At 54.1% G+C, this 23,307-nt stretch overlaps 2 protein-coding genes across 2 annotated transcripts; one reads left to right on the top strand and one right to left on the bottom strand.

Moving 5' to 3' along the window:
• Nucleotides 1-705: 705 nt before the first annotated feature.
• On the top strand, nt 706-8,348 carry LOC149306166 (serine/threonine-protein kinase PLK1-like). The gene is made up of 10 exons (XM_089539840.1): nt 706-1,231; nt 2,774-2,942; nt 3,180-3,324; nt 3,518-3,611; nt 4,534-4,753; nt 5,067-5,225; nt 5,323-5,400; nt 5,657-5,811; nt 6,449-6,631; nt 7,548-8,348. The coding sequence occupies exons 1-10, from the start codon at nt 788-790 to the stop codon at nt 7,752-7,754; spliced, it is 1,854 nt and encodes a 617-aa protein (XP_089395966.1). The 5' UTR covers nt 706-787; the 3' UTR covers nt 7,755-8,348.
• Nucleotides 8,349-8,806: 458 nt separating this feature from the next.
• On the bottom strand, nt 8,807-21,341 carry LOC149306165 (serine/threonine-protein kinase/endoribonuclease IRE2-like). Its single transcript, XM_089540841.1, has 22 exons — nt 21,031-21,341; nt 20,491-20,612; nt 19,932-19,968; nt 19,679-19,751; nt 19,489-19,561; nt 18,798-18,923; nt 18,484-18,591; nt 17,566-17,824; nt 17,345-17,423; nt 17,097-17,247; nt 16,812-16,921; nt 15,929-16,108; nt 15,393-15,624; nt 15,004-15,094; nt 14,091-14,280; nt 13,331-13,433; nt 12,582-12,781; nt 11,927-12,074; nt 11,246-11,373; nt 10,846-10,969; nt 10,681-10,748; nt 8,807-9,995 (listed from the first exon to the last, which is right to left on the bottom strand). Exons 1-22 carry the CDS (start codon nt 21,339-21,341, stop codon nt 9,819-9,821), a joined length of 3,090 nt encoding a protein of 1,029 aa, XP_089396967.1. The 3' UTR covers nt 8,807-9,818.
• Between the last annotated feature and the right edge of the window lie 1,966 nt (nt 21,342-23,307).

Genomic DNA, 23,307 nt, shown 5'->3' with positions numbered 1-23,307 from the left:
CATGGAGGGCCTGAGTTCCAGGAGGAGCCTCCCAGAAGCAGAGCCTCCAAGTCCTTGGCCAGGGCTCTTAGCATTAAGCATAGTCCTGGGGGCGGTTTCCACGTTTTCTGGACTACAGCACCCAGAATCCCTGGCTGGGGGATGCTGGGTGCTGTAGTCCCCAAAGCAGAAAGCTAAGTTGCTGATGAACATCCATGATGGTGATGATGATGATGATGATGATAATGGTGGTGGTGATGGTGGTGATGGTGATGGTGGTGATGATGATGGTGGTGATGATGATGGTGGTGATGATGATGGTGGTGATGGTGATGATGATGGTGATGGTGGTGATGGTGATGATGATGGTGGTGGTGGTGATGATGATGGTGGTGGTGGTGATGGTGATGGTGGTGATGATGATGGTGGTGATGGTGGTGATGATGATGGTGATGATTTCCTTCTCTGCTGCCCTTCTCCCAAGAGAAGGGGAAGCCTTGAGTCCCAGGTGGCACTCTCTCATTCCCTGCCTCCTCCTCCGCTCCGCTCCCTGCCCCTCCCTCCCTGGCTGCCTGCCTCCCGTGATGCCCCGCGCGGGTGGGAAGTTTAAACGGCCCTGTGTCCAATAGGAGTCTCGCTCCGGAGGCTAACGCTCGCGGGGCCCCGTTTGAAAAAAGAAGCCCAGGAGGAGGAGGAGGAAGGGAGCAGGAGCCCAGCCGAAGCCGAAGCCGAAGCCGAAGCCTAGCCTTGGACTGAGAACGAAGGGAGGCTCCCCTTTCCTTCTTCCTTCTTCCTTGGCGGAGGGAGGATGAGTGCCTCTGCCGCCGCCCGAGGCTCCGTCCGGGCCCCCGAGGCCCGGGCCGCTCTGCCCCCGTCCTCCGGTGCTGCTGCTGCTGCTGCTGCCTCTTCCTCCCGGAAGGAGGCCTCGGTGCCCTCGGTCCCGGAGCTGGTGCTGGACCCTCGCTCGCGGCGCCGGTTCCGCGTGGGGCGCTTCCTGGGCAAGGGCGGCTTCGCCCGGTGCTACGAGCTGAGCGAGGAGGAGGCGGAGGGCGCCTCGGGCCCCGGGAGCCCGGCGGCGCTGGCCGGGAAAGTGGTGCCCAAGGCGCTGCTGCTGAAGGCGCCGCAGAAGGAGAAGATGTCCATGGAGATCGCCATCCACCGCAGCCTCCGCCACCGGCACGTCGTCCACTTCCACGGCTTCTTCGAGGACAGCGACTTCGTCTTCGTGCTCCTGGAGCTCTGCAGGAGGAGGGTAGGCCCCAGAAAGACAGCCCTGGGAGGGGCAGTGGGGATGATGGGGCTTGCAGTCCAGACAAGGAGGGGCCCCTGGGCTTAGAAGGGGGTGCTCAGCCTCGAAGCCCCAGAAGCACAGCCCTGGGAGTGGCAGTGGGGATGATGGGGCTTGCAGTCCAGACAAGGAGGGGCCCCTGGGCTTAGAAGGGGGTGCTCAGCCTCGAAGCCCCAGAAGCACAGCCCTGGGAGTGGCAGTGGGGATGATGGGGCTTGCAGTCCAGACAAGGAGGGGCCCCTGGGCTTAGAAGGGGGTGCTCAGCCTCCGAGCCCCAGAAGCACAGCCCTGGGAGGGGCAGTGGGGATGATGGGGCTTGCAGTCCAGACAAGGAGGGGCCCCTGGGCTTAAAAGGGGGTGCTCAGCCCTGGGGGCCAAAGCAGGGGTCCAGGCCAGGCTGGGGATGATGGGGGGTGCAGTCTGAGCAGACCAGCTTCCCAGCAGGAGGGATAGGTAGGGATGGGTCTCAAAAGGAAAGCCGAAGCCTCAGAAGCAGAGCCCTTGTGGCACCAAGCTGGGCTTTAGGCCAGGCTGGGGATGATGGGGGTTGCAGTCTGAGCAGGAGGACAGCCAAGGATGGGAGCCCTGGGCTTAAAAGGGGGGTGCTCAGCCTCAAAGCCCCAGAAACACAGCCCTGGGGGCCAAAGCAGGGGCCCAGGCCAGGCTGGGGATGATGGGGGTTGCAGTCTGAGCAGGAGGACAGCCAAGGATGGGAGACCTGGGCATAAAGAGCCCCCCCACACACACACATATCTTTTTCCTCCCCCCCCCCCCTTTTGGGGTGAGTGGCTGGGTCTGGGTGGACCCTGGGCACGTGCAGAGTGCTTCCGCTGCCCCTTCAAATGCAGGCCTGTGTCCTCCTCTTCTCCTCGGCTGCATCTTCGCTGCAGGAACACTGGCGTTTGAGCCGCTGTGTTTCCACCCCATGGAATCCTGGGACTTGTAGTTTGCCATGGCACCACAGCTCTCTGACAGAGGTGGTTAAGCTCCACGACACTGAGCCATGAGAGTTAATTCTGCAATGCAGACGCATCCTAAAAGACGGAGCACGCCGTCTGTACTCGACTATAAGTCAGCCTCGTGTATAAATCGAGGACACGTTTTGGGGCCAAAGTTATGGATTTTGCTATGCCCCGTGGATAAGGCGAGGGTCACACTTCTCTGGCTCTTACTAAAGGCTGGGCGGATGGAAGAGTCAGAGGGGCCAGTGCTTCCAGGGCAGATTAAACTCTTGCCTTTCACTATATATATGGTGCCTACTATTAAATAAGAGTTCGGATACAGTACTTGCCCTGACCCCTGGATGAGTCGGCTTAGGGTTTTGACCCCAATTTCTAGACTTGTCCATGAGTACATTCAGTAAAATTCTACTCACCAGTTGGAAGTCCATTGCAGTCAGTTCCTTCCTTCTGGAAGTGGAAGGCCTGGAGCAGCCACCGAGGAAGGTCCCCATCTTCTCTTTGGGGCACCTTCCAAGGCTTGGTCCTGCCTCTCTTTCCCGCTCAGTCGCTGCTGGAGCTGCACAAGCGCCGGAAAGCCCTGACGGAGCCGGAGGTGCGCTACTTCCTGCGGCAGATCATCCTGGGCTGCCAGTACTTGCACAGCAACCGGGTCATCCACCGGGACCTCAAGCTTGGCAACCTCTTCCTCAACGACGACATGGAGGTCAAGATAGGTGAGAGGGGTCTCTGGGGGCATTGCGTGGGGCAGAAACATGGCCCCTCGCCTAGCGCTATAGTGCCAGTGTGATCCCAACCCAGGAAAATGTAAATTTCTGCCACTGAAGACTTGACTCATTGGCACCAAACCTGACCCCATTTTGGTGCCAAGTAAAAAACGTTGACTTTTTTAATGGAATTGCCTGGGGCCTAACTGGTTAGTCCCAAATGTAAATTGTTTTTACCTTCTGCAGGAGACTTTGGCCTGGCCACCAAAGTGGAGTACGACGGGGAGCGGAAGAAGACCCTCTGCGGGACCCCCAACTACATTGCCCCCGAGGTCCTGGGCAAGAAGGGGCACAGCTTTGAGGTGGACATCTGGTCCATTGGCTGCATCATGTACGTGGGTCTGTGGAGGGTGGCAGAGGGGACCCTTCCCCCAAAACATCTTTGTTAGTCTTTTCCCTTTGGAGAGCTTGGGGGCCACAAGCTCAGATGGGCAGTGGTTGCACTCTGTCTGTTTCTGGTGCCACAGCTTTCCTCCCTGGCTGCCTCCATGTACTGGGTTTTCATGTCCAGCTTCTCTGCGCAGGTACACCCTTCTGGTTGGCAAGCCACCCTTTGAAACCTCCTGTTTGAAAGAGACATACATTCGGATTAAGAACAATGAGTACACCATCCCGCAGGTACGGACCTTGCCCATGACAGTGGGCTGCGGGGTGGCTACTGAGTCCCATTGACTCCTAAAACTGTCAGACAAGGAGAAATGGGACTCTAGCTGGGATTTGCTGTATTTTTCTAACCAGCCTTGTCTTAAAGCTACCTCTTGTCCTTTTGTGCATGGTGACCAGTTTGCATGAGGTCAGTAGCGCTTAAAGTGGTAAGCAAACCCAGCACAGAAGAAAAGGAAGGCCAGGCTTTTCCCAGAGCCCCACAGTTGAGTGAGACCTTTCCTAGGGCTAAGCCAAGTACCTCAAAAGTATGCTGGCTTTTGGGTTCTCCAGAGGTCTCTGTTCCACTAAGTGGAGCAAAGAACAGGGAACGCAGAAGAAGCCAAGAAGTCCAAAGGGCGCTGTGAGCAACAATCACAGTCAGCAGCTGAGACCCCTGTCTCCAAATGGCAACATGGCCACTTCTGTACATCTGCTTTTCGTAAGGGCCCTTCAGCCATGTAGGAATGCACCAGTAAGGCATTGCCAAAAGATGCCCCGCCAACCTCTGTTTAGAGACCTCCAAAGAGGGAGAGCCCACCAGCCTCCCAAGTTGTAATTCTCCTTAGACCCACCTTGGTTTCCAAACTCAGATCTGGGGGAGTGACATAGAACATAGACATCAGTGGGACAAGAACAGCAGGGGAAGTGGTTGGGGTCTGAAGTCGCCCACCCCTGTCATAGCATCTCTGTTCTATGCGGTTGTGGCTGTGAGACACAAGAATTGCCATGGAGAGCTGGGCAGTGAAAGAAGACCTGGGAGTTGGTGGTTAGGTGTTTGCCTGGGTTGCTCTGGAGCCTGGCCAAGGTGGTGTTGGTGTTGGTTTTGTGCATGCCACTGTCTGTCTGGCCCACCTCCTTGGCCTTCATCTCCCTCTCCTGCCTCCTCCTCCTCCAGCACATCAACCCCATCGCTGCCAACCTCATCAAGAGGATGCTGCGCTCCGACCCAGCCGCCCGGCCCACCATCGACGAGTTGCTGAACGACGAGTTCTTCACCACGGGTTACACTCCGGCCCGCCTGCCCACCACCTGCCTGACGATGCCTCCCAGGTTCTCCCTGGCCCCCAATGGCCTCGATCCCAGTGGCAGGAAGCCCCTCACAGTGGTCAACAAAGGTGGGCAAAAGGGTCAGTGCCCGATCTACAGGGGGCAAAGGAGGGGAAGGCGGACCAACCAAGGCGGTCTGACCAAGGTGGTGTAAACTCTGGAGGGGCCAAAGAGGGTTGAGGCACATTGGCCAATAAGGGGGGTTGTATGGGGATTTCTCTCTAGCCTCTTCCACAACGATGACATGGAGGTCAAGATAGGTGAGAGGGGTCTCTGGGGGCATTGCGTGGGGCAGAAGTCACTGAAGCTCTGGATGGACAGGGACGGCTGGAATGGCCTAGAAGCCCCCCCCCCCTTACATTGGTTCCCTTCCCGCCTCAGGACCGGAGAGCCCCGCGCTGGAGAAGGTGGCCGAGAAGGAGGAGGAGGTGGCCCTTCGGGACCCAAGCCAGCCCACTGACTGCCACCTGGCTGACCTGCTCCAGCAGCTGACCCTGGTCAATTCCTCCAAACCTGCAGAAATGGTCCCCATCAGACAAGGTGGGAAGGGAGGTGATGGTGCCAAGCAGGAAAACAGCCCTCCTTTCTGCTGCTGCCCAGCGTGGTTCCTTTTAGTGACTGGCCATTTCTTTTCCAGAGGATGCTGAAGATCCAGCCTGCATCCCCATCTTCTGGGTCAGCAAGTGGGTGGATTACTCGGATAAGTATGGCCTAGGTGGGTATTTGACCACTTGCCCTGGGCACAAGTCCTGTGGAGCCCTTTTTCTCTTTGTCTCGTTATTTTCTGGTGGTGGGTAGGATGGTAAAAAATTGCTAGATGATTGCTATGTATTTGCAACTGTACTGAATTCCTCCTTTTCTTAAAAAAAACTAATCACATTCAGCACAGTGCGCAGGAGCATGGGCACTCCCTTGCAACTTCTCTGCGTATTCCCTCTGAAGCGTGTCCCTTCTCCCTTGCCCACCCACAGGGTACCAGCTGTGCGACAACAGCGTGGGGGTCCTCTTCAACGACTCCACCCGCCTCATCATGTACAACGACGGCGACAACCTACAGTACATTGAGCAGAATGGCTCAGAGTCCTACTTCAACGTCCGCTCGTTCCCAGATGCTTTCAACAAAAAGGTCAGTGACATTCCACTAATGTTGGGGACCCTGGGTTGGGATGCACCTGTTCCCCTCTCCCCCCCAAAAAACTGCAAGGCACAGGGAGGATGGACTCCTAAAGGGTGTTATAGTGTGGAAGCAAACAAAGGCAACCATAGAGTGTGCAAGTGTGAGCCATATCCCTATCAGTACAAGCAGGTGAGTAACAGGAAAATTGACTCAATCCTCAGCCTTGGTATCTTTTCCCAGCCTCCAATTGCAAAAAGTATCCAACATGGTCACTAATACAAATGGACTCTTTCACTCCATTAGTGAATTGTCAACCTTTGGCCATGATGCCAACAAGGACTCTAAAACCCATCTGCCTGACAGTAGAAGCCTAACTTACTATACTCCCCCCCCCATACAATACACAGAGGTTGTGTGAAATTTTCCAGTTCTAGCAGAAGATGACAGGCTCCCCCTCCGTCTTCCACCTTATTGCAGCAGCCTATCAGATACACAAAGATGGCTCCTTCATCTCATCCCTCCATCTTCTGATCTCCAAAAAGAATTTCAATCCTAGTGGGTCGAGCCTCGTTCTGGTTCTGTTGGTGGCTGACTAACCCAGCAGTGGCCCCCTGTCCCTTCCTTTTTCCCCTCGCCCCAATTGCAGATCACACTGCTGAAGTATTTCCGAAACTACATGAGCGAACACCTGCTGAAAGCCGGTGCCAACATCACCCCTCGGGAGGGAGATGAGTTGGCGCGCCTACCCTACCTGCGCACCTGGTTCCGCACCCGCAGCGCCATCATCCTCCACCTCAGCAACGGCACCGTGCAGATCAACTTCTTCCAGGTGATGCCCGGGAGCAGGTCCTCCAGACCCCTTGGCCTTGTGGGGCTTGGAGCAGAGCAAGCCAAAAGCCACAACGGAGGGAGGCAGAGGGCAGCTGGGCCTCAGGGCTCTCTCAGGATACCTGCCCTGGCACATCCTGGATGTATCCGCACTGCACAACTCCTCCCATGGAGTCTTGGGATTTTTAGTTTAGAGAGGAGTACTTAGAAGTTTCTCGACTGGAGAGTCAGCTAATCCAACAGTTCTTACTTTTTTGCTCCCCCAAATCTGTTGGATTCAGCTTCCAGAATGCTTGACCATTGCACAAGCTGGCAGCAGGGGCTTCTGGGAGCTGAATTCCAACACTTCCAGAGGACCCAGGATTGAGAACTGCTGAACTAGGAATTTCTCTATCAGAGGAATTCTAAGTCCTGGATCAGATTACCTATCCCAGGATTCCATAGGATGGAGTTGCCGCATTTAGTTGATAAAACTGTAGTGGGGAAACATCCCTGGTGTTGTTACTTGATGATTAGAATTTCAGCACCGATTCCGTAGAATTCAGTAATATATATATATATATATATATATATATAATCTCCATGCAATAAACAAACATGAGTTCTAGAAATATTACTAAATATACATATACATTCATATACCTATACATATACATTAAATGTAGGTTCTACCTGGTTTCTAGGTGTGACCTATATTCAATAGTTTTTCTACCTTTTCAATGGTCTAAGTCATCTACACTAGAGTAAACCCATGGATTCAATGGTATTTCTCTTAAAGATTTTGACTCAGCATTCAGCCACTGGTTTTGGGAGCCTCATTGGGACTAGTTGATGGGACTCAAGTCCGAGTCTTTCTGAGCAGACCAAGCAGAAGTGATGCTGACACTTGTTCTGCCCCTGACTCCTTTATCCTTTAGGACCACACCAAGGTCATCCTCTGCCCGCTGATGGCGGCCGTCACCTACATCAACGAGAAGCGGGACTTCCGGACCTACAAGCTGAGCCTGATCGAGGAGTTTGGCTGCTGCAAGGAGCTGGCCAACCGCCTGCGCTACGCCCGCACCATGGTTGAGAAGCTGCTTACATCCAAGTCAGGGGCTGCCTGCATCAAACCCACAAACTAGCACAAACTGGCGGCAGAGCAGTGAAGGACTGCCTTCCGGTCCTCCATGACACCACTTCCGTTTCCATGGCAGCTGCCGCAGCCATGTCAAGTGGCTCCTGACCCGGGAAGGGTCTCCGTTGGGCCTGAGGTCTACCCAGCCAGGTCTGGAGCACGCACACCTCCACGTTCCATTGTGCAAAACAGGATTTCTTTCCTCCTGCTTTTTGGCAGAGAAAAGATGCCCTTCCTACCCACTCCCCTGCCTCCGCTCGCCACCTTGGGATGCTGCAGACGAGTTTTTAGAGGCCAGGCTCTGGGTGGGACCTTGTGTAAATTATTTGTATGTGGTCTGGGTGAGCCCTTGCTCCTTGGGGGGATGGGTTGTAATGCCTCCCCACCCCTATTTCTAAGGTCCTTGTACTTGGCGTTGGGCTTTCCTGTTTTGTTCTTCTGAGTCTTTTGAGCTACCAAACATTTTAACATTGAAACTAACTTTGCATCAAATTAAAATCTCCTTTTTTTCCTCCCCCCTCCCTTTTTTTTTGTAATCTTACTCACTAGTGAATAAAGAGGATTCTCTGGAAACTGCAAACCCACAGAGGTCCTCTCCACAGCTTTTGTCCTGTCTGGTTTAAAATCAAAGGCGAAACCTCTCCCTGTCTTTGGGTGCTCAGCTCTTATTTGGAAAGAAATCATTTGGGGCAATGCCCTCATGTCTCTCTTTGGCCACTTTCTGTAAAGGCACTAAAGAGCAGCAAAGGAGCAGATGGGTGTCCTACCTCTAATATGGGGGTCTCTGGGGAAGACCCCCTTGAAACTGCAGTAAATATGATCTGCATTTCTCTGCTGTGTGTTTCATGGGAGGGACTCTGTCTTGGGTCACTGGGAACAAACTAATACAGGAAAGAAAGTAAAAGTGTATGGGGAGGGTCATCCTGGAAGCTCCATTTCTAGATCCGAATCCAGACCTTTCCCAGCGTAATCCAGCTAAACTGCTGATGGGATAACTATTTCCCTTCTCTTACAGATCTATATACTTTTCTTTTTTTAAAAAAAAGACTCTTTATTTACAGTACTATAAAAGAAGCAGCACCCAAACCTTCTGAATCATGGCCCAGCAAGATCAACTCCCTATTTGCACATAAGCTGCTAGGTATTTGTCATTTGCTTAGGAAGAAGGCATTGCCTTTGTTCTGCTCAGCGGGGCAGGTGGAGGTAGCTCTCTTGCACATGCGCAGAGAAGCCTTAAGGCCGGTCAGTCCATGGGTCCAAGGGGCTGAGTCTTTTACAGGGTGGGTTTGAGCAGAGCCCCTCGATTGAAGGATGCGAGTCTCATGCACAGCAGAAGGCTGCAGTGCCCCCATTCCATGGGGCATGCATACATACCTCTGGCAAAGGCACAGGTCTTTAGGGCAGACCCAGCCCATGTTTGCCCAAGGCGTGACGCCTATGGCCAGTGCAGTCTCTCTGGGATTGGATGTGAAGGGAAGGCAATGCAAGTTCTCCTTCCAGGAATGACACACAGTTTGCTCAGGTGAAACGAATAAGCCCTGCTCTGTGCTCTCCCCTGTGTATCACCTATCGCCAGGTTAACTTTGATGGCAACAGTACAAATGAGAGAGACCTTGTTTTTAACAGCCCTGCTCAGGTCTTGCAAGTGCAAGAAGGTCTTCCTCTTTTCCTGCTGCCTTCTCAGCACAAGAAATCCTGTTTGAAATGGCTCTGCCCAAGCCTTGCAAATCCAGGGCAATATCTGTAGCTTCCCTGATGGAATTGATCCACCTGTGGCACGGGCCATCCACTTTCCCAAGATACCTTTTCCAGTGTATCATGTCCACTTGTGATATGTCCTCAGTTTAGTCATTTTGGCTTCCAGAGAAAGTCCACATACCACCGGGAGCAAAATTTTGTCCCAGAAGAATCGTTCACAATTGGCCTGACCTGGCAGTGTGTGTTTGTGTTGAGGGAAGCAGCCACCGCACACCGAAGGAGTCCATACAAATGCTCTTGCTAGCCCTCCTGCTCCCTCTGAGAGTCCGGCTACTTTGTCTCAGCCCAGTGACCCCTTCTGGGTCCAAGATCCTCATGGCGTCTGGCAGTAATACCTCCGCAGCGGCCCTTCCTCGGCGCACATGTGCAAGGCCTGATGAGTGTGCAGCAGCAAGCGCGGGAAGCGGCTTGTGAAATACTGGACAAATTCGTGCGGGACATGGCCCAGGGTCTCTTGCACACTGGCAGGCAGCTCATGGTAGTGATGTTTCTGGAAAGAGAAAAAGGAATTCTGTTGAAAACTTTGCTTTTCCAGCACAGAAGAAGGTGTAGGCAAAGTCCCCCTGACTCCCCAGCCTCTCAAATTCTCTGGACAAGGACTCTGGGAGACCAGGGTTCGAATCTCCGCTTAGCCATAGAAACTCATTGGGTGACCCTGGGCAAGTCCCATTCTCGGCCTTAGAAGAAAACAAGGGCAAACCTCCTCTGAACAATTTCTGCCAAGAAAGCCATGCGATAGAGTCAGAAATGACTTGGAGGTGCACGGCAACAACCACAAGTTTCCATGGGACTAAACCACCATGACCTATGGATGTTTGGGGAACATGGGGCTTTTAAGCACTAAATGCTGGGCAGGCACCAGGGTCCCTAGCAATGGCACAGGACCATCATGGCTAGAAGGCAGCATGTCCAAAGTTAGGAAAAGAGGACATAAGAGGCGGGGAAGGATTACATAGGAAGAAACACAGACACATTCAATGTCCAAATTGTCTAAGTCCAGAAATCAAAGGCTGGATGAAGCCAAAGTCTTGGCCAGTCCAGCATTCTGGTCACACAGTAACCATGTGGATGGCTCCATGTATGGCCTTGGCTACCAACTTACAGTAGCCATCCTGACCACTAGCCCCATCCTCCATCTATTTATCCAGTCCCACCATCAAGGGCTGCAAGACTACCTTGTTCCTCATGGCCCGAAGGAGGTCACGCATGGAGCTGCCTTTGTACGTCCGGAACCTACGGAGGTCTGTGGTGGAGCAGAAAAAGAAGGCAAAGATCCCTGGTGGGTTTTGGGGAGTGGGCTGCAGTTGCCCTGGCAGTGCTGGGGTTACCAAGGCCTTTACCTGTCTGCAGTGGGATGGAGATGTGGGCCCGCCAGTTGCCCCTCACCACAGCATGGCTCCCAGCCTCCAGGGCACTGATGATGGGACCCTCCGCTGGCTCTTTCTCAATGCGGTCGCTGACGTCCTAGAACCGGAGGAGAACAGCTCTGAATTCATGGAGAAATACCAAAACACATGCATTTTAAGACAGAGAGACAAAGGGGAATGCATCCTAATCCACTGATAGAATAGGGGAATGTGCAGTAGAATGCACGTGAATGGCAGAATGCTTTTCGGTCAGAGATGGACAGAGAGGAACGCATCCCTGTTCATAGATAAATACCAGGAACTGCGTCACCAGCAGTATGCCCCTTGATCCATACAGGTTCAGGAGAATGCCTCTTGCTTTTAGGGGCCTCACCTGGAAGAACTGCAGCTGCTTCTCGTGGTTCCAGAAGAAGGGGTGCATGAGGACCTGTGCGGCCGAGGGGCGCAAGTGGGGATCCCCACTGATCATGGTTTCTATCAACTCCCGTCCAACAATGTTGTCTGGAGTGGCACACAGAAGAAGCATAAAGAGTGGGGTTATGGCCAGCAGGTTGCGTTTCAAAACCTTTCACACAAGTTCTTCATTGTCTCTTACGATGTCCCTGCAAAGTAGGCCAGCAGTATTATCAGACCCTAGTGCTGAGCCACAGGAGGATGAAGGCTGAGAAAATGTGGTTTACTTAAGGCCAGCGCCGAATCCAAATAGCAAAGGGGGCAATCCTTGAGCTGGGGGTAGGGGGGAGCATGATTCAATCTCTGAGCCTACAGTGGGCCACTTGTGGCCTCCCAAATCTAGTTGTGGCTCTCATAATCCCTATTCTGCTGGCTACCATTGATGGGAGTTGCAGTCCAACCATATCTGGAGGGCCAAAGGTCACCCAGCCCTGCTCTACCTCTCATCTGTCTCCAAGATGTTTGGCATGGAAGGTGGAACTCCAATCCCCTCGAAGCTACAGAAGACATATGCGCTGCCCAGGATACTCCTCTCCATTAGCAGATATCCTCATTGCAAGTGGGCCCCTGTGTGGCAAGAATGCCCCCCCCAAGTCCTCACCGTTGGTCTCCTGCTGCAACCACTCCAGCTTATAGGTCCCAGCAAGGATGTTGGCCTGGCGTTGGAAGCTTTCGCCAAAGGGATGCTGCCCACTGGACACAACATAGTAAAAGACGCAGCCGGCCGAGAAGATGTCCACTGCGCATGTCTGCCAGAGACAAGCCAGGGTTTGGGGAAAATGCTTTCTCCTCCATTTTGCTCCCCATGGCCCTGACCCATTGTCTCTATCCCAGGAATGGGGAACCTCAGACCTGTGCCTGGATCCAGCCCTGCCAGTCCCCTGTCTGGCCTTTGGGAGTCAGATCCCCTCTATCTCCAAGCCATCGTCTTTTCCTCATTTCCCAGTTCGCCTATAAATTTTTTCACCATTTGGAAAAGGCTGCAGTTTCTCTTCTAAGGTGTAGGTAGTAGGGATTTTAAGATAAAAGCTGAGGGTCTTTTTGATCCCTTTTCCTCCTTTGAAACTGGAGTTCTGGCTTGGAATAAGATTTGGCATAAGATTTGGGAAGGCGTCTCCCACCCTTGTTCTTTCCCATGTCTTGGGGGAGATGGTGGGGGGGCTTCCAGCACTCAGTGGGGCAACCAGAGAACCCCCCAAGAAGCCCCCCATCATGGCTTCACTGCCCTTCCACCAAAAAGCGGGATCCAGACTCACGGGGTTCTCTGTGGGGTCCTCTCTCAGCACCTCTGGTGCAATCCATCCCTCTGTGCCAGGAATGCCAGAGCGGAGGCTGAAGCTCCGGCGGTCCCCCTGCAGCTTCTTGCAGAGGCCGAAGTCCGAGATGACCACACGGATCTGGCCACGGCTGTTGGGGGCCGAGATTAGGATGTTGCAGGGCTTCAGATCACGATGGACTGGAAGTATAAGAAAGAGAAAGAGCGAGGAGAGAGCGCAAGTGCATAGTGTTTAATAAAATTTTGGATATGGAAACACCAGGTCCTGGGTGATTCTGGGAGCTAAGCAGGGTCAGGCCTGTTCAGACCTTGGGAGGGAGACCTTAGGGAAGACCATGCCCTCCAACTGTCCTGACTTGGCACAGACAGTCCTGATTGATCCTCTGCCATCCCACTTTTTGAGCTGCATTAAAAATGCCCCAGTTTCTCTCTCCTTCTCCCACTTTCCCCCCTTTTCTTCTCAGCTTACAGCATTTGCTGCAAACTGGCATCCAATGAAAAAGTAATTTGTACTCCCTTAACGCACCAAGGAAGGCCACCTGGGTTTCCTATGAGGCTGAGAAACAGAGTGCCTTGCCAAAACTCATCTAGGGGTTTCCAAGGATTTGGACCCTATCCTTGCCAAGACAATGCTAGGAGAGGGCTGCCATAAGTTGGAGCTAGCTTAGATGCATAAATAACGTCCAGCAGAACTTCAAGAGTCCAATGAGTCCAAGGCTGGCTACTCACCGATGCGGAGGGAATGCAAGTGAGCCAGGCCAGACATGGTCTGGTAAAGTGCAGTGACCGGACCCAGGTGCTGCCGCCGGGCGAAGTCTGGGGTCTCCACATACTAGAGGTGGGCAGAAAGACAAAGCAGGATGAGAGGAGGAGAATTTTTTTTTTCTTCTTTTAAAAACAATGTTAAAATGCTCAAGGGAATGAAGATTGCAAAAGCCCAGTTGTGTTTCTAAGGGCATCCCCACAACTGGAAAATTTTAAATAACAACAGCAATCTCTCTTTTAATTGATTGAATCAATGTTTATTTTCAGTCTTAATACCCAGACTTAGTCAAAGAAATTATATTGTTGCTGTGTGCCTTCAAGTCATTTTTGACTTACGGCAATCCTACAGGGACTCTGTAGCTGGATTCTCTTGGCAAGATTTGTTCAGAGAGGGTTTGCCATCCTCTGAGGCTGAGAGACTGTGGCATGCCCAAAGCAGCCCAGTGGGTTTCCATGGCCAAGGGGGGATAGCCCCACTGCCCCATTCCTGAAATGGGGCTGGGCACCTGGCACTTCCTCCTGGCCTCTTCTGCCCCCATACCAGAGAAGAGGGGACTTCCCTAGATGCCTGGGTCCCATCCCATGTGGGGCAGGAGCACCCAGAAGAACAGTGCATGTATCTATGCCCCCAATGCCTTCCCTGCTTGCTGCAGGAGGCGCATGATGCCTTGCCCCCATCTCCTCCCCAGGCCCCCCAAACAGCCAGCCAGCCTCATCCACTCACCTGCTGCAAAGTGGCGGAGCAGAGTTCGATGGCGATGTAGCGGAATTGCTGGTCGGCCTCCGTGCAGAAATAGCGGACCACGTTCGGGTGTTCGTCTGACTCCCGCAGCAGCTGCACCTCTCGGTCCACAAGGTGGACACACTCGGGCAGCAGGCGCTTGACCGCCACTGTCCGTCCATCAAAGTGGCCCCTGTGTGTGGGTCAAGGGAGATGTCTGCCATCCCAGCCAGAGGGACTCCCACCACTCCCCTTCCTTCATGCCAGGCCCCAAATCCCTCCGCCAGACTCCCCTGCCCTTGCCCAGCTCCCTTTGGTCAACCGTTCATGACTTTAACCACTGATACAAAAAAAGAAACTTTTCTAATCAGCTTGATATGTTCAGTCTCTATTCAAATTATTTCTATGGCTTTAATTTGTTTATGCTGGTTTTATTCTGCCCCAAGATCTTCTCAGATAGGGCAGGATATATATATTTCAATGTGTGTTTGTGTTGTTTGCCTTTAACTTATTTCTGACTTATGGCAACCCTATTACAACTTTGCTTGGCAGCATTTTAGGGCTGAGCCAGAATTCGAACCCTGGTCTCCCAGAGTCATAGCTTAACACTCAGACCTCTATACCACGCTGTCTCTCTTGGGCTCTTCCTCCCACCCCAAAAGCCCCACTGCCAATGGGGTCTGCTGTCTACCATGGAAATGGGACAGTGAAGCCAGGTTTCGATTTAGGCTTCAATTTAGCTGCCCAAGGTGCTGGACCCTCTGTAGGGATGGATGGGGTTCCCTTGTGTTAAAACTTGGACCGAGGAGAGCGAAGGGAAGCCCCCTCCCAGGGCAGGGCTAGGGTTACGGTTGGGATTAGGGTTGGAGTGGGCTCATCCATGGAGCGAGACCCCTCCAGCCCCACTGCTGCTCACCTGAACACAAAGGTGCCTCCTGTCCCATGGCCCAGGACTTCTCTGGGGCTGAAGGAGATCTTGCCCACCACCATGACCTCTGGGTCAGCTCCTGCCGGGAAGAAACAGAGGGAGATGGGAAGCAGAGATGAGTAGGGTCACCAGACATGGGCCTCCTTTTCCAGGACATGTTCTCCATTTCAACCTTCTCAACTTCAAAATGTCCTCCATTTGGAGCATGACTACAAAGGATGTCTATATGAGAGTTTTTAGCTTTCATTTTGTCATGTCCTGCATTTTTCTTGGTTCTCCACCATTTTGCAGTGCTTCATCGTCCTTTGCAGTTATGACATCTGGTCACCCCACAACCCCAAAATTGCAGAGAGGTACCCCAGTGGGTCCACACCAACCTGGACCAATGCTTCCCCTGAGAGGACTCTGACCCAAACCCCCGTTGGCCATTTCAGAGGAAGAGGAGGGTCCCAGATCTGCCAACTTGGGGGGACTCCCCGGAGTTGCTGAGGGCAGGGGGTCTCCAGAGTGGCGGCCAGGAGGGGACCATGCCATTCCTTGTTGCTGGAAGAGCTGCAGCCTCTCCTCCAGCTGTTGCTCCAGCTGTTGCTGCTGCTTTCGGTTCTGCTGCTGCAATTTTTGGAGTTGGGGGGGGGGAAGGAGGAAAGAGAAGAGTGAGGAGGAGTGGTCCTCAGCTTCATCAGAGAGCTTTCTGCCATCTTCCCCTGGCCCAGCAAAGCATGAGGAGTGGCTCCCCTTCCAAAAGACATTACTTGGCCTAATGAAGCCCCCTTTTCAAAAGACGTGATTGGGAGGACCCCCGTCCCCATGGAGCAGAAGGGGGATGCAGGGTGCTTTTTCTCTGGGAGCACCAGGCCTCCCCACAGCAGCGACCCTCAAAAGATGCCAGCAAAGGGCCACAAAGGTCACCCACCCAGAGCACAAGGAAGAGGAGCCCCCCGCCCCAAAACACAGCCACAACGCCAGCTGCCACCGGCTCCCAGCTGCCAAACTCCTGGTGGACTTCCGTCTGCTCCGTCTCCGGGGAGAGATGCCCACGGTACTGACCGCCATTCCTGGCAGGTTCCTCCAGGCTGCTGCGAGGGGGCAGGAGCTGAAACATACACAAGGGGGCATCAGTGGGGCAAGGGGCTGCTGGGGTCGAGCAGGTGGCCTAAACCTGGACCCTTTCCTTACTTCTTTGGGTGCCATGGGCTGGTGGCGTTGATGGCAGGGAGAAAGATTTGTGGTTCACTTGTTAGCAACCAAAACATTTAATTTCCACTTCAGTTTGTAATTATTATTGAACGTCTCTATGTGTGTCTATGCATATGCTTGTGATTATTTATGAGCAACGGGGTGCTTTCTGGTTTTATCCATGGCTTTATGTTGTTGTGTGGTTTTGCTGAAGAAGCAACAAATGACAGTCATGGAGAAGGGTATCCATGGTGGAAAGGCTCTCATTTATCACTCTACATCTCCAGGGCTGACCCCTTGGCACTTGGGGATCTTGGGAGACCCTTCGGCTGTGGGCCACATTCACGTTCTTAGATGTTTCCATGGGCCCCACTCCAAGGACGAACAGGGCTGAAAAGTCCAAGATATTTATGCTTAAAGCAATTTTGGCCAGGAACTGAGTTCTGGGAGAAGGAAGTCAACATTTCAGAGAGGCCAAAAAGTATCTTGTACAAAAGTTGAGAAACCATAACCAGGGGGGAAATGGTCATGGCCTGAAGCCCAGACTGGGCTAGATTTGGCCCCGGAGCCCATGACTCTGCCCCACAAGTTGGTTCTGGAGTTCCCGACCCACCACTTACATCATCAAAGAGGGAGTTGGCAGGTGCAGCTGTCTCGGTGCTCCTGCGCAGGGGCTGCGGAAAGGCCCTCAACATGGTGGTGTGGACCACAGGGGGCAGCTCATGGTGTCCTGGGGGAGAAGGAAAGACGGAGAAGGAAGAGGCCCTCAGCCCCCTGTGGAGGGCATGCTGGGCACTCAGTCTGAAATCTCCCTGCAAGTAAAACCCTAGCCCACCAAGCAGACACTTTGCTCTGTGTGCAGCCAGGGAGGGCCAGGGAATGTGGGGAGCATCAGGGGGACTCACCTATCAGGACCCACTGGCTGTGGGGAACAGGGATGCTGCCCTGCGGGTACTTGACCTCCGTACTGGGCGTGATTTCACACTCGCCAGACTTCTGCAGCGTCACGTCTTGGGTGGTGGGTCCATCCATCCGTGCCAAAGTGACCCCCTGGGGCTGGAGTGGGAGGCGCAAGCAGCTCAGTGGGTGCTTCTGGTCCTCTTTTACCCTAACTGGACCATTGCCCCTCCCCAGGGAAGATGTGGGCACTCACCACAAGAGTTACACCCTCATGGACCAGGGAGGTCAAAGCGTAGAAGCCCATAGAGGATTTGCCCACGTAGAGTGTTGGCCTGGAAAAGAGCACGGGAGGGAATTGGTGGTGGTCGGGGTGGGGGTACCAGTTAGTTCCCAGTACGCTTTTAAAAAATACAACCTTGCCTGAACATGCAAAGTGGCCTATTTGCCCCTTCCCTATCCCATAGGTATACCCACAGCAACCGGGTCTTGGCAGTGAAGTCCTTGGTGGAGTGGTAGTGCCAATGGAGGAGGTGGATATTGTGGGAGCGCAGGATGAGGTAGCGCAGGCTCTCGCTGGCGACATTGAGGTGGGGGATCCGGCGGAGGCTGTCCTGGTACCAGGTGTAGACCCCCACCACGGGGGAGCCATAGTCCTGCATCCACAGCACCTCTCCGCTCGCCTTGCCCACTGTCACCAGCAGACCCTCCCCACTGGAGGCCAGGTGGGCCATGGCTGTACCAGGGGAGAGAGATAAGAGGGTTATTCTGATCAGATAGCCTTTAGGGCCGAAGGGCAGGGTACAAGTACTCTAATAAATAAATAGAATAAAAATATTCCAGGCTCCAGAACAAAAGCCCTGGCAAAGAGGCTGCCAAGAGCAGCTTTGCTAAACCTGAGCTGCTCTTGGCAGACCAGAGCAGCATCACAACAATGAACAACTCCTGAGTCCCAATTGAGGTTTGCTGTTACCCGCCTCGATCCAAAACAGGGAGAGGCGGGATACAAATTATTATTCTTATTCTTATTATTAGGGGGAAAGGCAGGAGATATGTTGAAGACCAATAGCAAGAACGATAATATAAATCAACTTTGGTTCCAATGCCAACCCCTTCAGGACCCCTGCCTGCTAGCAATAGCAATAGCAAGTACATTTCTATACTGCTTACCAGTGTACTTAAACACCCCCTAAGCAGTTTACACTGGGTAAGGTGTGTGAGCCTGCTGGAAAACTTCCAATTGTCAGTTGTGAGAAGGGCCATGTAAGGCACCCATCGCCTCACTCTGCTGAACTGGCATCAGGCTGGCACCTGATGGCTCCCTTTGCCCCCTACGTCCCCAGGCCCCAGCCCCATGGTCAGGCCCCTTCTCCACGCATCTCCCCCTTTGCTCACGGTAATCCTCATCGTAGCTCTGGTCCTGGAGGGGAGCCGAATAGTCCAGGAAAGTAGCATTCCAGTACAGGGCCTGGGACTTGGTGTCATACATGGTGAGGACATACTCTGGGGACAGAGAAAGAGACTCCTGTTCAGAGGCAGTCCACCTTGACTATATGGCCCCAGCCCTTCTGTTTCCTTGGAAGCAAAGGAGGCTGCTGTGAAATTATGGCCAAGAGAACCTCTGGGAAGGGAAAGACAGTGGTGCCTGTATCCCTGGCATCTTCACCCCAAAATGGCAGAAGTGGGGTGGGGAAAGAGCGGGGCCTTACGGCTGCGTCCGATGTAGAGCAGTGGGGTGCTTGGGCCCAGGCGCCCCCCCCAGGCTTCGGTCGACAGCGTGGTCTGCTTCTGCCCCGAGGTCGGATCCACCACAAACCAGGTGTCCTCCTTCTTCCCTGGGAAAGCAAAGGGACTTTTCAATAACTCAAAATGGCAATGCAAAGTTCTGGGATTCTGACCTCTCATTCCTCTTAAATTGTTGCCCTTCTTTCATCCCTTCAGTTCCTCAATGGGGAAAGGAAGGCACTCTGCACACACTCAGAGGCACTCTTAAAGTTTCAAATGGAAATCGGCTGCTTTGCATTTCAGAAAGTGGCCTTGGCATTGGCCCAAAGTCTGTGCCCAGGCGGCCACCCACCCTTTCCCATCACACCTTCCTCAGTGGGGCATTTTCCAGCTTTGGTCAGACTTATCTTTCCCCATTCTAAAAGGAAAAAAAAATACATCTGCAGTGCTTCTCCGGCAGGCAGATAGATAGGTAGGTAGGTAGGTAGGTAGGTAGATAGATAGATAGATAGATAGATAGATAGATAGATAGACAGACAGACAGACATGGGGCCCTTGAGGCATCGCAAGTGGCCTTTGTGGGGCCAAAGGAGCCCCCCTCCTCGTCCCAAAGCCTGACCGCTGCCCCCTACCGCCACGACCCCCGCCTTGTGCCTTGTGCCTTGTGCCTTGTACCTGTGTAGATGATGCCGTCGGAGCTGCGGCAGGGAGAGGACTGTACCAGCTCTGGGATGGTGAAGGGCAGCTTCTGCAGAGAGAAAGAGAGAGAGAGAGCGAGGAGGGAATGGCTGCCTGCAAGAGGGAGTCCAAGGGTCCCTGCAAGGACTGGCTGCCTCCCACTGCCTCCCAGTGCCCCCCCACTCACCATCAGGCCCCCCTTGTTCTTGCCCCCCACAACGTAGAGGCTGCCGTCCTTGGGGTCCGGCAGGAAGCCTGGCCTGACAGGGAGAGAAGGACCGTTACAGGTGGGGTGGGATGTGGGGTCCCAGCCAGGAAGCTCTGGGCATCCCCAGAACGTCCATCTGGCCAGCCTAGAGTTCACCCTGCCTTGCCCCCTGTGCCAGCCCTGGGTCCGAATGCCCTTCCCTTCTTGGAGCCAAACCTGAACTTCCACTTACTGGGCTTCTCCGTAAATGGGAGCCTGCAGAGCTGGCTCTGAAAGGAGGAGAGAGAAAGAAGAGGGGAGCATTTGCAGGCGTTTCAGAGTCATTTCAGAGCCCAGGACAGACAGGGCAGAGGGTTCAAGGGGGGAAACCCGTCATGTCACCAGGTATGGCATCCCCCTTCCCCAAATAAAACTGCAAGACATACTGCTCAAACCAGATGAGCACCCAAAGTGTGTGGCATAGTCTCTGGCCCTTTTTGGCCCAGGAGGAAGAGGAGGAGGAGGAGGCAGCATCTGTCTTTCTTTCCTTCCTTCCTTCCTTCCTTCCTTCCTTCCTTCCTTCCTTCCCTGGAGGGAGAGGCAGATCTGTGGCTGCAGCCCTCCAAAGAGAGCCCAAGGTGACCTCTCCCTGTGAAGGTGGGCATCAGCCTGGCACAGTGTTGCCCCCATTGTGGTCCTCCAGGTGCCCTGGACTCCCTGGCCAGTTGAGGCCCCCATCCAAAGTTTGGGAGTCAGTGCTCTTGGAAGGCCCCTCCCTGGGAGCCTTGCCTTTCTGCCTTTGCTGGGCTCACCTTCTTCCAGGGTCCATTGGATCTCTCCGCTCTTCCGGCTGATGGCGTGGAGGCTCCCATCCAAAGTGGATACAAAGGCCAGCGAGTCCGGGGCTGGTGAGGAGCTGCCAGGCAGAGACTGGGGTGGGATCGCAGGAGGAGGAAGACTGGAACTCAGGACCCGGCAGAAGGGCCACCAAGCCACCCCTTGCCCTGCTGTGGAGGCCCCCACCTTCCCAAAGAGCCCCTCTTTGCTGGGCCAGGCCTTGAAATAGAGGGTAGACTGGGGGGGGGGCTGTCTTCTGTGGGGGGCAATCTCTTTATTAGACTGCGGTTTCTCATAGGTTTGCTCATTCATACGTTTCCTTTAAGAAACAACGATACGGATTGTTTCTAAAGTGGAATCCCATGTAGTTCCAGGTGGTAAGTTAGCGATGGGTTTCTTTTAAGCTGGTTCATCAATAAGGGTCCCATGCCAGGCTGCTGTCACCTTCTCAGAAGACTGATCAAGTCTTGAGGGACTGAGTTTGCTTCTCGCCTCCCTTTCTCCCAGGACAGAGAAGAAGCAGCAGCAGCAGCAGCAGCAGGAGGCTAGCTTCCTTGGGGAAGGGGCTTTCCCCATCCTCCCCACTGAAGGTGGGCATCAGTCTGGCACAGCGTTTCCCCGGGCAAGGGCCAGACCCTCCCTCCGTCGCTCGCCAAAGGGCTGGCAGAGACCCAGGGCCCCGAGGGATGCCCACCGCCCCCGGCCTCCTCACCTGCGACAATGCTGCAAAGAGGAGGAAGAGGAAGCAGGAGGGTCCCGGGGGCAGGAGGAGAGGCTGCCCCTTCGGGGGCCCTTGGAGCCCAGGGCAAGGCTGGGGCCAGGGCATGCTGTGCCCGGCTGGAGGACCTGGCCAAAGCCGCCTGCCTGCCTGCCTCCCTTCCCTCCTCCCTTCCTTCTCTCCTCCGCCCCAGATCCGGCTCCCTGCCCTGCCCAGGCGGATCCGGAGCCCCGTCCAAGACCCAGAGAGACAGAGAAAGAGGGTTGGCAAAGAGGGCACTCTGCCCATGCCCAGGAGCCCCAACTCCACATACCTTTGGATCCCAAGGGCTGGCTGTGTCGGTCCGGAACATCCGCCTCCAAAGGGACCTTGCAGCCCCTTGGAGCCCAAGGGAAAGACGGCAGTTGGCAGCAGGAGCTTTTGTAGAGCCATCTTCCTCGGATGCCTATGGGGCAGAGAGGAGGGTCCCTGGGATCCCCCCTTCTCTCCCTTCCCCTCTGCCCCATGGGCATCGGAGGAAGGAGGCCCAGCTCCAGGGAAGCCCCTGCTGCCCACCTCTCCTCCCAGGGAGGCTCCAAGGGCTGCAAGGTCCCTCTGCATACCATCATGATGGAGGAGGAGGAGAAATGTGGCCCTTGGTGGGCACCAGGAGGGCCTCCAAAGTACCCCTGAACATGGGCAGCACTTCCCAATGGCATCCCTTGTTCTAAAAGGGTCCTTCTTCTCTTCCTTTCCCCCTCCAGCTCCAGGTGGAACACTGTGAGCAAAGAGGCACTTTCCAAAAAGGAAAACTCTCTAGTGTTGTGTGTGTTGTGTTAGCTGACCCTTTGCCCCATAGACCCAGTTTCTGGCTGCCATCTGCTTGCCCATAAAATCCTGCTGGCAGGGATCCCTTATTTATTGGTGTGTCACCTGTCCAACAGAAACAAGCCAGGTGGGTTATTTTGCCGCGTCTGGCACTTCTCCCCCAAAGCTGTCTGCTTCTTCTAGCTCACCTTTGAGCCCAAGACAGATCTTTTTGGGAACACTCCTGCCCAACAAACCTGCCAGCCAGGTGTCTTTCCTGCGTGGCAGAAGGTGGCGGACTGGGTGGTCCTTGGGGTCTCTGCCAACCCAGGACTGAGTATGGTTTGCCTTTCTTTGCCCAACACTCCAATCCCTTTGCTCCCTTGGAGGACTTCTCAAGCTGCAGGTCAGGGCCAAGTCTCCCACAAGAGAAATCCCTTTGCTCCCTTGGAGGACTTCTCAAGCTGCAGGTCAGGGCCAAGTCTCCCACAAGAGAAATCCCTTTGCTCCCTTGGAGGACTTCTCAAGCTGCAGGTCAGGGCCAAGTCTCCCACAAGAGAAACTTCCCTGAAACACCAGTCTTGCAAGGGGCAGATATGGCGCTTCACCAGAAGAGGTCAAACCCACAGCCAAAAAGTGACCAGCTGTGGTCCGTTGGGCAAGGGAGCAAGATGGGGAGAGACACTGTGGGCCACACTAAATCCCTGCGGAAGGTCATCTGGGCACAACCCCCCCCTGCCCTGCCCTTGGCTCAAGCTCGGATGTGGGCAAAGTAGGGGTTTGGGCCTTGTGTCAGACCCCCAGCCCCAGAGAAACCTTCCTGGCAAAATGAGACTAAATGCCTCTGGCAGAAACTTCAGGGGAACAAAGGCACCCATTTCAACAGGTACTACTGCAGTGTTTCACCTAAAAAGCTTTCCCCTCTCTCAGTCCCACCAGTGGGCTTCCTTCCGGCTGTTTCCTTTTGTATTTTTCATGCCTTGGACCCCAGACCCATGCCAGGCCCACCCCTGTGCCCCATTCCTAAAAGTGGAAATGCAAGACGTTTTATGCACAGCAGAGCCCCTGAGGAACCAGGCAAGAGAAGCAAAAGGGGTTCATTATCAAAGTTTAATGGACATGGCAGATCAATCTTACAGACAGAACAAGGAGGAGAAGAACTGGACAAGAAGGTTACACTTCAACACATCCCAGCAGGGCAGTGCGCCCACCCAGCCGCCCTCCCTGTCTTCCAAGAGGGAACAGTTGCTCTGGGGAGGAAGCACAATGCTACAAGGACCGCTGGGAA

The sequence above is a fragment of the Sceloporus occidentalis genome, unplaced genomic scaffold (genome assembly GCF_023333645.1).
Source record: "Sceloporus occidentalis isolate IW3139 unplaced genomic scaffold, rSceOcc1.0.p SCAF_10, whole genome shotgun sequence".
Taxonomy (NCBI): Eukaryota; Metazoa; Chordata; class Lepidosauria; order Squamata; family Phrynosomatidae; genus Sceloporus; species Sceloporus occidentalis.
The sequence above is the reverse complement of the archived record's forward strand: the minus strand, read 5'-3'. Positions and strand labels throughout refer to the sequence as shown.